At 37.0% G+C, this 15,650-nt stretch overlaps 2 protein-coding genes across 2 annotated transcripts in view; one reads left to right on the top strand and one right to left on the bottom strand.

The window, feature by feature from the left end:
* Nucleotides 1-4,954, top strand: part of LOC130052856 (b(0,+)-type amino acid transporter 1-like) — a 31,668-nt gene extending 26,714 nt beyond the window's left edge. Inside the window, exons 11-13 of the mRNA XM_056158989.1 lie at nt 4,047-4,196; nt 4,455-4,635; nt 4,741-4,954. Of these exons, the coding sequence (XP_056014964.1) occupies nt 4,047-4,196; nt 4,455-4,635; nt 4,741-4,787 (378 nt within the window). The 3' untranslated portion in view covers nt 4,788-4,954. The remainder of the gene's footprint in view (nt 1-4,046; nt 4,197-4,454; nt 4,636-4,740) is intronic.
* Nucleotides 4,955-8,230: 3,276 nt separating this feature from the next.
* Nucleotides 8,231-15,650, bottom strand: part of LOC130046409 (protein-glutamine gamma-glutamyltransferase K-like) — a 45,556-nt gene continuing 38,136 nt past the window's right edge. The window contains exons 9-14 of the mRNA XM_056158982.1: nt 15,305-15,408; nt 10,220-10,462; nt 9,484-9,762; nt 9,055-9,215; nt 8,801-8,937; nt 8,231-8,466 (exon numbers count right to left, since the gene is read on the bottom strand). Coding sequence (XP_056014957.1) covers nt 8,310-8,466; nt 8,801-8,937; nt 9,055-9,215; nt 9,484-9,762; nt 10,220-10,462; nt 15,305-15,408 — 1,081 coding nt within the window. The 3' untranslated portion in view covers nt 8,231-8,309. The remainder of the gene's footprint in view (nt 8,467-8,800; nt 8,938-9,054; nt 9,216-9,483; nt 9,763-10,219; nt 10,463-15,304; nt 15,409-15,650) is intronic.

Raw genomic sequence — 15,650 nt, 5'->3', positions numbered from 1 at the left:
ATCAATCAGATATTGATAATATCATACCAGTCCACCAATCAGACACGGAGAATATTACTTTTATAAAAACGTTACTCGTTATTGCCATTTTGTTTACAGTCTATCATCATTATATTAAGTGCTTGATTCCTAAAACATATCACAATCAGCGTAAATATAGTCTATCATCAGAGATAGAAATATCGGTCTTAAGAACAATCTTATAAAGAGTAGAACGGATTCCTTGATCCTCTCTACATTCTGAGATGTCGCCACACAATGCAATCTGATTGATCAACTCTCGATTCTGATTTGAACCATATACGTTTCCGAGATATATGTGAAATGATTTACTGTGTATTAGATTGAAGATACGTAGACCATCCTTGTGAAAACAAATTGCTGTCATTGTGCATACACTTGTGCTTCATTTGACTACCTTCAATACTACTTTTGTTAGATTTGTCAATTTCCTTCGAACTAAGATTTTGAATTCATATTTCACATACCAGCAAATATGTTGTAGTATTCCGTCATTATAGGTATACACTAGTTGTTTCGATGTGCGAAAGCATGTCCTGTGTATGATCACTTTCTAAACCTAAGCAGGATACCGAAAAATAAGTTGACACTAAAGAGGTTACAACAATCTCGGTTAAAGTAATCATTTCCCAGCATTTCCCAAATTGTATGGTGGTTTTGATAACCGTGTGTGCAAACACGGCCTGTCTTTAAGGTCGACTGCTGTCAGACGTGCTTCTTACCAGTTGTCAAGCCGTTGTTTTCATACCGATTTGGACTACGGATTACTCTGTTTACCTGACCCAGACAGAGGCTCATGGCAGGTGGACTGATTACCGGGGATGCATGAAACAATCTGTCCCACCTACAGTGTTTACAGTGTGTTTAAAAATACGACTATTGTGTAAAAGGATAAATTTTACCTTCACACATCATGTACATTTTGACGTAGATCAAATAAATACACTAGACTATCAAACATAGTATCCAAACACGTGTTGTTTGCTGGGGCTCTGTTTGATCAGAACACGTATACGAATACACATTTTGACTACGGATAACTCCATTTACCTTCCCATGGGCACGAATTGTGCTCCTTTGTTAGCTGACCCGTTTTTAGCTCACCTGAACCGAAGGTTCAAGTGAGCTATTCTGATCACATTTTGTCCGGCGTCCGTCTGTCTGTCTGTCTGTAAACTTTTCACATTTTCGACTTCTTCTCCAGAACCACGGGGCCAATTTCAACCAAACTTGGCCAAAAGCATCCTTGGGTGAAGGGCTTTCAAGTTTGTTCAAATGAGGGGCCATGTCCCTTTCAAAGGGGAGATAATCACAAAAATGCAAAAATAGGGTGGGGTCATTTAAAAATCTTCTTCTCAAGAACCACTGGGCCAGAAGAGCTGAAATTTACCTGAAAGCTTCCTGACATAATGCAGATTCAAGTTTGTTCAAATCATGGCCCCCGGGGATAGGATGGGGCCCCAAGGGGGGGATCAAAGTTTTGCACACAAATATATAGGGAAAAACTTTTAAAATCTTCTTCTCAAGAACCACTAAGCCAGAAAAGCTGAGATTTACAAGAAAGCTTCCTGACATAATGTAGATTCAAGTTTGTTCAAATCATGGGCCCCTGGGGTTGGATGGGGCCACAATAGGGGATCAAAGTTTTACATACAAATATATAGGAAAAATCTTTAAAAATCTTCTTCTCAAGAACCACTGAGCCAGAAAAGCTGATTTTTACATGAAAACTTTCTGACATAGTGCAGATTCAAGTTTGTTCAAATCATGGCCCCCCGGGGATAAGATGGGGCCCCAAGGGGTGGATCAAAGTTTTACACACAAATATATAGGGAAAAACTTTAAAAATCTTCTTCTCAAGAACCACTAAGCCAGAAAAGCTGAGATTTACTTGAAATCTTCCTGACATAATGCAGATTCAAGTTTGTTCAAATCATGGCCCCCGGAGGTTGGATGGGGCCACAATAGGGGATCAAAGTTTTACATACAAATATATAGGAAAAATCTTTAAAAATCTTCTTCTCAAGAACCACTGAGCCAGAAAAGCTGAGATTTACATGAAAGCTTCCTGACATAATGCAGATTCAAGTTTGTTCAAATCATGGGCGCCTGGGGTTGGATGGGGCCCCAAGGGGGGATCAAAGTTTTACATACAAATATGTAGGAAAAATCTTTAAAAATCTTCTTCTCAAGAACCACTGAGCCAGAAAAGCTGATTTTTACATGAAAACTTTCTAACATAGTGCAGATTCAAGTTTGTTCAAATCATGGCCCCCGGAGATAAGATGGGGCCCCAAGGGGTGGATCAAAGTTTTACACACAAATATATAGGGAAAATCTTTAAAAATCTTCTTCTCAAGAATAGCAAAGCTGTGATTAATCATATTTATATGGAAGCATCTTCAGGTAGTGTAAATTCAAGTTTGTTCAAGTCATGCCCCCAGGGGGTAGGGAGGGGCCACAATAGGGGTTCAAAGTTTGACATTGAAATATTTAAAAAAATATATGTTCAAAAATCTTCATCTCAAGAAGAGCATAGTAATGATTAGTCATTTTAATGTAAAAGCATTATCAGGTAGTGCAGATTAAATTTTGTGGAATTCATGGTCCCCTGGCGAAGGTTGGGGCCACATAGAAGATCGATTTTTTTTTTGATTTTTTTTTTTTTTTTTTACATGGGAATATATAAGGAGGAGTGTTTAAGAAATTTTACATGGGAATATATAGGAAAAAGGTAGATAAATTTTCAATTTTTTCTGCTCTTGTTAATTTTGCATCCAAATAAATCTAGTGATATAATTTCATTTTTGTCTTCATTTATAAATTAAGAAGAAGAAAACTCGCCGTCGATTCCTTTTGAACAACTTGGTGAATATCATTAATCTTGGCACCAAAAATCTTTGACTGAAGGGCATTCAATTGTTACAATTACACACTTAATGCACATATTTACAACGTGTATGACCCCCTATTGATTTTCTGGTCACACCTGCCATGTTGGGTTTAAAACATAAACACTCTTTTCTCAGGTGAGCGATGTGGCCCATGGGCCACTTGTTACATGTATATTCTTATGAAGCAGAATTTATTCAAAAACGTGATAAGAAAAATATCTTGCTGTGGCCTTCAATTCCATATTTAGATATATTGAGGACGTTTATCTATTAACAATAATAATTTTCTTTCATATGTCGATTCGATATATTCCTGTGAACTCGAAATAAAAGACACCACAGAGTCGTCCACTTCTGCTTCATACATTGATATTTTATTGAAAATAGATATTAACGGCAAACTAACTACTTAACTTTATGATAAACGGGATGATTTCAGATTCTCCGTCGTCAACTTCCCATATCTATATAGAAATATTCCATTATCATCTGCATATGATATTTATATTTCTCAACTGATCCGATACGCCAAGAGCTTGTTCTGCGTATGATCAGTTTTTGAATCGAAGCAGGCTACTGACAAACATGTTGATGGTGCAGGGCATTCAACAGTCTCGTTTAGAGTCAGCATTTTGCAAATTCTATTGTCGTTTTAACAATCTAGTTTGCCAATATAACCTATCATTGGGTCAAATGCTGTCCGACTTGTTTCATACGAGTACCCATTGTTAGGCTGTACTTGGCATACTGATTTTGACTACGGATAACTCTGTTTACCTAATGAAGATATAAGGATCACGGCGAGTGTGACCCGTCGACAGGGGATACTTACTTCTCCTGGGTACCTTATCCCACCTCTGGTACACTGTACATGTATATCCAGGAGTCCGCGTTTGCCCAACAATTATTCTATTTGGTATTGCTTATATGAGATTGATCATTGTTCGTTATCGTCGCCTTTCATGCATTATACAATGTTATGCATTCTTGATTTTAGTATTTTGAGATGATCGATATCAATTAGTCAGTGCTGAATCTGTATACAAAATATTTTTAACAAAATATTCATATTTTTGTAAGGATAGGGAACACTTTAACATTGTTGGTATAATTTGCTTTTTTTCCCCCTAGGCGTTTATTGGTGCCTGTTTGATTATTCCTGGGGACCTGAGCACCTTGATCGACTTCTTCAGTTTCTCCGCCTGGATCGCCTATGGCTTCACCGTCTTTTCATTGTTAGTTTTACGGCGAACAGAACCTAAGGCAGAGAGACCTTTTCGGGTAGGTTATGAAACATCCTTCCCTCGCTCCTTCGCTGTTTGTTACGGAAGTTGAAATGCAGGCTGTGGGGTTTTTCTTTCAAGTATTTGTAATTAATATATACACCAAAATATATAATTAAAATTAATGTGAAAGGCTAAGATAATGAACATTGATTAATCTCTCTCTGTGTGTGTGTAAAGCATGAAACGACACAAGATAAAATTATTTGGAGATGAAGTACGTCAAAGTAAACTCGATGTTTGATTTTACCGGCAGGTTCCCACTGTAATTGCCGTATTTGTGGTTTTGACGTCACTCTACCTCATTTTGGCTCCTATCATACAGTCACCTCGGGTCGAGTTCCTGTATGCGTTTCTATTTATAGCCAGTGGACTCCTTCTGTATTTTCCTTTTGTATATTTCAAGGCTTTTCGTCGTCCTCTCCAGCCAGTAGTTGGTAAGGGTTTATTACAGAATGTGATACAATGATTTTGAAATATGCTTAAATTTGAAAAGTACTTTCATGTTTCGCTTTTTTTTTAATTTACATTTTCTATTTCAGATTGGATTACGATAAAAATTCAGAAAACATTCCTAGTCGTTCCATGATGTAACTAATTTGTTTTAACATTGGAAAGAGTGATACATACTCGTATTGGTGCTAGAATGGCTTAAAACACTGAAACAAATAATTTAAAAATCTTTTGACATGAACTTATTTTTTTCTAAATTTAATCAACATTTCAATCCTTTGAACATTAAAAAACTTAAAAGCATACCTTTGCAACTCATTTATGCCGTTATAATAATAATAATTTGATGATAGTTAATTACCATGATAAAGTTTTCTTTGATGAAATTGCATAGATATACATGCAAACTATTTACATAAACATTGAAAATTTGTTTACCATGGCTTACTCGAGTCATAGCTTCAAGTAAACTCTGCTGACTGAAATTCATCCGCCGTCTGTCGTTGTCGTAAAATTTTCACCCCCCCCCCGAAACAATTGCAATTTAACAGCCATGCACTCCACGAAAGGACGCGACGATTGAGGTGGAGGTTTAACGCGTTTTTAATGTTTTTGACTTATAAGAATATCTTATCATTCTTTGAATACCTTTTTGCTTATTATAATATTTTTGTCATCTTTGTTTGATTTTTGGTGCAAATTAGGATCTGAGAAAGATGTATATATTATTATTATTATGTTGGATCGATATATATATATTCTCAAGAGCCACCAGTATCCATTTTTTTCAAATTGACATTCACTTAACATTCGTGTAATGTAGACTCACGATTTTATATAGAAATACATAAGATTAAAATAATAGCAACAGGAATATGCAGCTTTGTCAAATTGATATGGAAGAATCTGCATGTAGTAGTTCGTATCGTGATCTTTTATGAACGGGGGAAGGCTGTGGTAGGGTTTTACATTTAGTCAATGTATGGACAAGACGACTCAGGTGAACGTTGTGGCACACTGTCTATTGTAGGGTACCTGTAAAGTGCGAAACGAAATCGAAACGAAACGAAACGAAATCTACCGAAACTAAACCTACCGAAACGAAACGAAACCCACCGAAACAAAACGAAACCTACCAAAACGAAACGAAACAGATTGCATTACCGAACTCTTTTAATTATAAAAATTAAAAATGTTATCTTAGGCCCCTGTGAAAGTTACAACATATAAATAAAATTCGCCTCCCCTTTGATGTAGGCTTTCGGCTTGACTGTTACAAAGTTTTAAAAGTTGGAAAGGGGGGTAAGCACAAAGTACATATCCGTAGTTGATTAAATGACATGTACAATTAGTTTCGGATCCATAAATTTCAGAACCGAGGGTTACAGTCTCAGAGATCTGGGGAAACACACTATACGAGGGGTGGGGTCGCCGACGTTGGATCCGCCTTTGGGCATAGATACATTGTTTGAAGGAGCTGGTGTCTAAGAAAATTGAAAGCAGGAAGAGCTCTTAAGCTCTTATTTTATCTCTAACTGCTGAGGTGCGAGTACTTTCAATAATGGAAAAAACTCTATACATTTGGGCAATCTCTACCCAGAGTTATCGTTGTAGCGTAGCGTAATACACCCTCTGGTGAAAGATTGACATTTGGGGTGTTGCTAAGACGGGGAATTGAAAACGGGATGGAAAACGGAATTTTTTTTAATGCAATAATATTAGGAGGAGGTCGGCATTTTGTAAACTGAAAAGGCTTATGAACAAGGGAATTTTCAGCAGAAATCACAAAGAGAACGGGAGGACATATTCAGAATCCACCGTTTGATATACTACATACAAATACACAATATCCACATGTATACATATATTTGTCTTTAGAACAAAAATACTGAAACATGTATTTATGCCCAAAAGCGGATCCAACGCCGACGACCCCATCCCTCGTATAGTGTGTTTCCCCAGAACTCTGACCTATGGGACTGTAACCTCCCGTTCTGAAATTTATGGATCCAAAGCTAATTGCACATGGTATTTATTTGCTTTGTGCTTACCCCCCCCCCCCCCCCTTTCCAACTTTTAAAACTTTGTATCAGTCAAGCCGAAAGCCTACATCAAAGGGGAGGCGAATTTTATTTATATGTGTAAACTTTAACAGGGGCCTGAGATACCATTTTTAATTATTATAATTAAAAGAGTTCGATTATACAATCTGTTTCGTTTCGTTTCGGTGGGTTTCGTTTCGTTTCGGTGGGTTTCGTTTCGCACTTTACAGGTACCCGTCTATTGTATCCTTAGATAGGGAGATTTGAATGGTTTAATTTTTTTTCCTCGTAAAGTAACATCCCGTTACAATTCCTTGTAATGTGTTAATTACTAAGGGTGGTTGTTCAATTAAAATTCAGTATCTCAGGATCAGACGAAAATGACAATTATGTTTTATAAATAATGAATTATTGTTTAAATTTGAATTATAAATCAAACGAAGACGAGGTTGATCACATGGTTTATATGTACATGTATTTAACGCTGTTTATGTCCAAGTTTTACCGCTGTTTTCAGGTGATAGTTGCGTATTAATACCGTCCAGTATTTGCAGTACTTCCATGCTTTTGTTAAAATAAAAGAAGCTTGATATCTACAGTAGTATAGCGTTTCGTGTAAACAATATACAGTGCACTTTTCTAAAGAGATGTATGAGTAACCTACATGTACAAACAAGCGACATATTTTCAAGTTAATAAACATGTTGGTAAATGTGTGTTTTGTCAGTCCTTATACTCAATCAGTTAATCCTGTATATTAACACGATTGAGCGGATCCTGTACTCGCTTCTCACCTCTGTAATCCGGGGTTGATGCTCACTAGTGACAGAGGGTCTGGTGGTCGTCCCCACGGATACATATGTACATGGGTTTTCTCCGGATTTTACCCACACTAATGACCCTCTTACGCCGACACTAGTGCAAAACCACACCTTAAAAGATCCTTTTGGAAATAAGCTCTTGACGTTTCATGAGTTATCTTGGTATTTATCACCTGATATAAATGAGAATTCATTTCTTTTCTAATCGTTGAATACAGCGTTTTTAAAACCGGTTCGCTGTAAAGAATTCTTCTATTACATTACACGTTGAAGGGTTAGTTTTAGTCTTGGTAATAACAATCGACAGTTTGCTTCGAATGTTTAAGGGCTCTACAATGAAGGACAAAATACTTAAAAACTGTTCATTTTATACAACTCGATCTTTTAAGTATAATCAACATATACTTAAGATGATAAGAGCTGGAACACTAGTGGAGAATTGGACAAGATCCCTGTTGATGTATGCGCGAGGGCAATTGAAATTGCAATAAAAAGGCATTGGCCGTTCGTGTACATCATTTAAATTTGTAGAATTACGTGAATAAAACATGATCTATGTTTCGTTTTTTATAATCGAAACATGCCAATTTTGCAATCATTTTGAAAAATGATAATAAGATCAGTTGTATGTTACTCGGTCATGAACTAACCTTTTGTGTGGTTTTGTGGCACAGGCAGAATGCCCCAGTTCATGAAGAGGGAAAAAGAACACTCACCATAATAATTCTGATTTAATAAAAATAATACAAAACGGTTGAGAACCTGTGTACAATACGTATATTTCCTACATTGACGTCAGTTTTTACCCTCATTTACAACATCCACCTCCACCACTCCAGTCACATTACACAGCTGTTTGCACTGAAAACTAGCCATTATTTCCCTTCTTCCGGCCCGACGAGGCTTAACCTGCACAGTCTCACGAATTTCCTCGTTAGGGCCAATCGATTTTCTGTAATCAAATAACACACGTCTTTCACATTTTAAACATGACCATTTGCACTTTTTTATCAATATAATTCAACATAACCACATTGAAACCCTTTGGGAATTTGAAATCTATATGATGTATTTGATGTGTGAAAACTAATTATGGTAGTCGAAGAATTTTCAATCATGATAACATATCTTTCCGTTTAGTATATCCGTCAGGAAACACACGATATAATTGTATTAACCTTAAGTAGTATCTCCCGGGAGAACTTTGTCTGATTCTTCTTACAGAAATAACTGTGGTATTTTGTGTGGGCAATAAAGCCATGCCGGATAATATTGAGATGACTTACTTAATTTTGACGGATGATGGTTTTACCATGCCGGGTCCTTCCATACAAATCGACCCACCATTCAGCGGAACAGACAGCGGGTTTACAAGCTTCACAATGACATCAAATGGTTTACCTACAATGGCGCTTCCTTCTGTCTGCCAACATAAATCAAATGGGATAAGTTCTCATTTTGTGTAGTAATTAGAGGCAGATTGACATGATCGTTCTGTGACTTGACAGAACGTGATACAGACCAGTTAATTAAGACCTACCTTTAGCTCCAAATTTGGTTGCTCCACCCGGAATATTTCCCGCTTGATGTAAACTTGAGAGGTTTCCTTGACGGTTGCCATGACATACACACAAACATGACTATCTGAATCAATAGTATTAAGGTACTCCGTTGCTTTTAGACTCATGGACGATATGGACTCTTTAAAAAAAACAACGAAAACTTCTGAGAAAAATGTACAATGTAAGATCCAGTTGCTCAAATATTTTCACAACTCTTGGAGACAGAGAAACAAACATGCACAACGACAGTGACACATAGGCTACGGTGTTCTAGCCTACCTTTACACATAGCCTACGGTGTTCTAGCCTACCTTTACACATAGGCTACGGTGTTCTAGCCTACCTTTACACATAGCCTACGGTGTTCTAGCCTGCCTTTACACATAGCCTACGGTGTTCTAGCCTACCTTTACAGGGCTCGAGTACATTGGTAGAACTGGAGTCTTTGATATCAGACAGAGGCACGGCGGTGTATTTAGTGGCGACGGTAATCATATAGACTTCTACTATCCTCGACTCCTCATTAGTGTTCGTCATTTTTAGTTCTATGTCGATGTCTCCTGTTTTGTGGACTTCGCCGGTTAGACAGAATTCCACGTCGGAAGCCGACGGTTTTTTGATCAGCACGTTCGTACGCCCGCTGAATCGGTTGGCCTTTGCAATGATTTCTGTTTTCTCTATAGAACCTACAAGAGCATTTGGGTTAGATATATTAATTAGTCTTAAAGGAGTGAAATTACATTCCAGAAAGAGAATCGGTACTTAAAAGTATGGATCTTATAATGACTGCCAAAGTCATCTACACACTACTTTGCACTTAACATACTTCAGCTATTCATTATACACTTGCAAATCATTTAAACAGATTCTGAAATTTCCCTACACCCAAAATCAATTCCAATAAAAAAGCATACACAATTATAATTAACACACAACATAAAAGTTCCAATTACTTATAAGAAATCATGACATGAAGACAACAAAACAATAATAAAAAAAAAGCGAATAAAGTATTTAGCATGCTCGTAGATAAATTGCATAGTTTCAGCCAATGAAATTGCAGGAATTATATCATCATAATTATAATAACGAAATTCTTCCCCGTATCTTAGAATTCAAATAACGAATGGACACTATTAATACCTGTGTCCTGTTTATATTTGGACGTGACATCGTCCCGTGATATGGTATTGACCGCCTTGGTGCTCATGAACTTTCCCACCACGTCATCGTCTTGGTACACGGGTTCCATATTGCCCTCAGTGTCCACAGTCCAAAATATGCGGTCTCCGTTTACTTCTGCAAACAGGAACTTGGTATCGTAGCCTAGATATAGTTCCCCGTTACGTATTGCTCGTACAGAACAGGGTCCGCACGTGAAGACACCTAATTAATTAAATATTAAATGATAAAAGAATTAGATCAGAACCATTCGCTTTTAAAACATAATTAAATGATTGAATAACTATGCACTTTCAAAACACATCTGATGTACATAGGAAAACATTCTTATTATGCATTGTTGTGCAGATGCACTTTTCCTTGAGATATACATGTATACAGTATGAAAGGCAAGGTAACGAACAGTGATCAATCTCATAACTCTTATATAAGGAATACAAATAGAGAGTTGGGCAAACACGGACTTCTGGATATACCAGAGGTGGGATCAGGCGCCTAGGAGGAGTAATCATCCCCTGTCGACCGGTTACACCCGCCGTGAATCCTATATCTTGAGCAGTTAAACGGAGTTATCTGTAGTCAAAATCAGTGTGTCAAAAACTGCCCAACAATCGGTATGAATCAAGTCAGATGGTATTTGACCCAATGATAGCTTGTATTGGTAAACTATATTGCTATATTAGTATATCACATGTGGTATGTGTTGCGTTATTTGCAAACTATGTGTATTTGTTGTTTAAAAAACCCATTAGTTATTTTCAGCGTTCAAATGCTTTGATCAGGAAACATTTCTCGTATTTGTAAACAAAAAGCTAAATAATATATATATTATATGTATCTTGATGAAAATTCTGTCCGGTAGGTCATACAACACAGACTGAATTTTTCTTCAAGGGGACTGTGGAATATGCGTTGAATTCGTTGATAGCTCACTTGAAGGTCTAAAATTTAATTTCTCTTTTATCGATCTTAGAATATACTGATGTAGGCAATATTTCACAGTGAATTTATCAGGAAACTTGGAGAGAAAAAAATAAATCTAAGGGCGCACAAGATTTGTGTAGGAAACATAAATCGAGAAACAGGATTGGAAAAAATAATTACTAGACATTCAATTCCGGAACACGATGCACGTCCTTACACCCTATGATCTACCCCCTTTATTCCAAGGTCAAGTTAAATTCACAACCATCTATCAAAGCGGGTTGCAAAGTATCCAGTCAATAAAAAGTCTCTAAAACGAATTCCGCAAAGTTCTTTACTGCCATTAACACCTTTGACTTTTCCAAAACTCCCTTTTCAAAGCTATTAAAACATAAAATACTATTATATACCATCTCCTTTGTCGCAACGTATTCTTTTTCGAACAGATAGTTCACATCAAATTTACACTGATTTCTAGCCCTCTCTCTACACACACACCCGTTTTCTCGATTGTAACCTTGCTGAGAGGCCTTAAAACAAGCAACGAAACAATTTCTCCTACAATGAGCTAAATTTGCTAATACACGATACATTATACTGCCATACTCGCTGTAGGATTTATGAGATTGATTACCGTTTGTTATCTGTAGACCCATTCATTTTCATTAAAATCCCTTGAACATCTTGCTTATCGGTGACAATAATCAAGCTATTTTTGAAGTGGTTTGAACAATGTTATGTACATGCATATTAAAGCTACCTAACATAATGTTACTCTTTTACTTTTCCAACTTTATGGTGATTCCGCAATGGAAGGACTCCAATATCAAGAGCCCACTACTCAACTGAGAAACTTATATGAGACACTTATAGTGTATCATTTTGAACCACTATTGTAGCCCTGCCCGCGCTCAAGAGGTCATATTGAATATGAATATACAATACCTGGGAATTTTTGCATCATAATTTGACAAATTGTTCCCTTGAAGCTGTTGAGATATTTTAATCCGATATATTTTTATGTAATACTCGAAACTCTAATGGTGGCCTACCCTGATCCTATGAGTTATGTTTTGAAAATTATATATAATTTTTAAATCGAGGCAGGCTGCTGACAACCAAGCTGATGGTGAGGGGTTCCAACAGTCTCGTTTAGAGGCAGCATTTCGAAATTCTCAAGTCGTTATAACGATCTAGTTTGCCAATACATCCTATCTTTGGGTCAGATGCTGTCTGACATGTTTCATACAGATTGTTGGGCCGTTCTTGGCACACTGATTTTGACTGCGGATCACTCCATTTGCCTGACCAAGATACAGGGCTCGCGATGGGTGTGACCGGTCGACAGGGGATGCTTACTCCTCCTAGGCACCTGATCCCACCTCTAGTATATCCAGAGGTACGTGTTTGCCCAACTATCTATTTTGTATTGCTTACAGGAGTTATGTGACTGATCACTGTTCGTTACCTTCACCTTTCATATACAGAACATCTCATCGGCCGTCTTTAATTAAAATTAGAGTGCAAGACCTAGTAGAAAGAGATTAGAGACGCCAATTCTCATTGGTCTATCGGAAATTTCCAATTTATTTTTGGTGCGATATTAGAAACACCAGATGTTCCTTTCACCTTGAAGGCAAATGGAGGTAAACATAACGTTCTAATTCTTCTAGTTTGTTGAACCTCAGCCGATCAGAAAGCTCGAAAATACTAAATCATATAATGAGATGTGTTATTATTCTTATTGTTATCCAATTAGATGATGTGATTCTATGGATACATGTAAATTTAAAAATTCTCTAAATCTGTATGCAGTAAAACCTGCACGCCCTTGAAAACAAAGTTTGTGTCGTATCGTACAGAATATTTAGAATGAAATTATCGGTTGGATTCTACAGTGCACGACACTACTCAGGTGTGGGGTTAAACAGGTTTAACTGTCCATGTACGTCCAATCTACATGTATTTGATGATGATTTCACAGAGTTTGTGTATATTCCATATAATAAATTAATGGGATATTTTGATTAATGAATACTTTTCAAAAAGCTTTTTATTATTGATAAAGCAGAGCAGACTGATTAGGAAATATTTGTCCTAATGCTAGAATTTCAGAAATAATTTAATAACTGTTGTTTTTCTAGTGAGTGGGGATGTGCGTGGTTTGTATAATTCTATCTTGATAGATTTTCAAAGGGAAAATTGAGATATAAAAGATGGTTTAAATGAACACAACTACTAAGATCATCCCCTCATCTAGCGGTCTAATGGATTCACACGCAGACAGAAACTGATCAACTCTTTTGGTGGACCCCGAAACAGACTCAATGTTTAAACGAGTGCTATTTGACTAAATGAGCGAGGAATGATCCAATATCCATAAGACGTCGAGAGGACGGTGCCTCTCCATCACTCTTTATAAATAATTGGATTTCAGTTTAAATTGTCTTCCTTCTTTGCGTGCCAGAAATTGCTATTAATTTACATATTTACAAGTACTGATGTTCTGAAGAAAAATCCCATACTTCACTGCAAATAGTACCGTATACCGTTTTCATTTTCAGTTTAACTGTGAATGAAATGGATATATTAATAAATATTGTTTGTTGAATAATGTTCTGGGTAAGAAAATCGTCATGAAATGAAATATTTCTGAAATTTTCTTTTGATTTTGTATCTTTATATAGGATGTATGGTGTTGATCACTGTTCGTTATCTTCACTTGATCATTTGGGGCACCGTGCAGATAAATATTCTAGATATACAGTACATGTATATTATATACACCCATTGTAGATAGACTGCAGGCGCGTAGGTGCTTATACGCAAGTATGCAACTGTCTCTCTGACTGAGAGAGAGAGAGAGAGAGAGAGAGAGAGAGAGAGATATCATTGCCGGTAAAAAATTTTATGCCTAAAAAATAACTGCATTACTTAGTCCCGGTTTATAATTTAATCAGCATCATAATTTCCTTTCAATCTTTAATATCCTCTTTAATTTCAAATCATTAACATTCAATCTGATTAAAATCCTATCTTTGGTCCGCTCCGGTAATGTTATATCAATCGCTTTGTGTAACGACATACATGTAACATTACCGGAGCGGATCAAAGAATGATCTGATTTTAATCAGATTGATAGACATCATGTCGAATATCACTCTAATGTACATCATATTGGTACATGTAGTAGATGGATTAGGCTGTTCTTTGTTAATAATAACATTCACCGTATATGCCAGTCGAGTCGAAAACAAAAATCATAAAACGAATGTAAAGTCAGTCCAAGTACACACAGGTCCCGTTGGGATCCGGGTTAGAATAAGTCCTCAGAACCCCTTGCTTGTCGTAAGAGGTGACTAAATTCTAATTAAAATCTAATTCCTTTGGATGAGACCGTAAAAACTGACGCCCCGTGTCACAGCTGGTGTGACACGATAGAAATCCCTCCCTGCTCAAAGGCCATAAGTGCCGAGCATGGGCCTAAATTTTGCAGCCCTTCACCGGCGATGGTGACGTCTCCATATAAAGTAAAACAATTCTCGAGCGGGACGTTAACCAACTAAGTACACAAGGTGAGGTGGCGTTATAAAACACTTTAGAAAATAATTTTGTGTGAATTCTTTTGGGTTTGGAAATTGACAAGAAACCTTACTTTTATGCACAAAAAATATGCGCTTTCATTGGCAAAACCCAAGAGATTCCAGCCCCCCCCCCCCCGGACTTTGTCCTGGACCCACTGGGGGGCCTCAATACGGCCCCAGACCCCTTATACTTTGCGTACACTTCGCTTTCATTTTGGCTACGGGCCTGAATTGACTGGTATATATCTATAATTCAATACGAAAGACTGTAAGATCAGACTAGTCTTATGAAGTTCAATCAAAAAGCAATCACGCTGTGTATTTCGGAGTAGTTTTAGCTGGTTTAGAGTAGGAATAATGGTAACATCTTCTTGTTTGTTTTGCTTTCCCATATTTAATCAACACACACGCGCATGCGGGCGGTCTTTTATGAAATAGCAAAAATATATCTAGAAATAATAATTTCCGGCATGTTGCTTACGGTGTGCTCTTAGAGGTTCATTCAACAATATGGTAGAGACCAGTATATAACAGTTACCTTCATAACACTCCTGAGGCGTCGGATCGAATGCCTGCCATCCATCGTACCCCTCTGGAAGGTCAGGGCGTTTGAACCAACTTTCATTCCACACGTGGAAATCCCTGATATATACAGAACATAACATGAATAAAGTCTTTATGATGACCATTACTTTGCAATGTTGCGCACTTATAGAAGAAACCAAATTGAATACAGCCTGTCACATATGATTCTAAACGTGAAGTACATTTCATATGATGGGAAAAGAAAAAAAAAGTTTATAAAAAGTCAATTAAATTGACTAATCTGTCTTTCATACCAAATGCTGTAGTTTTGCAACAACAAAATATTTTGAATTTTCTGA

Source organism: Ostrea edulis, chromosome 1, assembly GCF_947568905.1.
Source record: "Ostrea edulis chromosome 1, xbOstEdul1.1, whole genome shotgun sequence".
In the NCBI taxonomy this organism is placed as follows: domain Eukaryota; kingdom Metazoa; phylum Mollusca; class Bivalvia; order Ostreida; family Ostreidae; genus Ostrea; species Ostrea edulis.
This window is presented reverse-complemented; position numbering and strand designations above follow the sequence as displayed.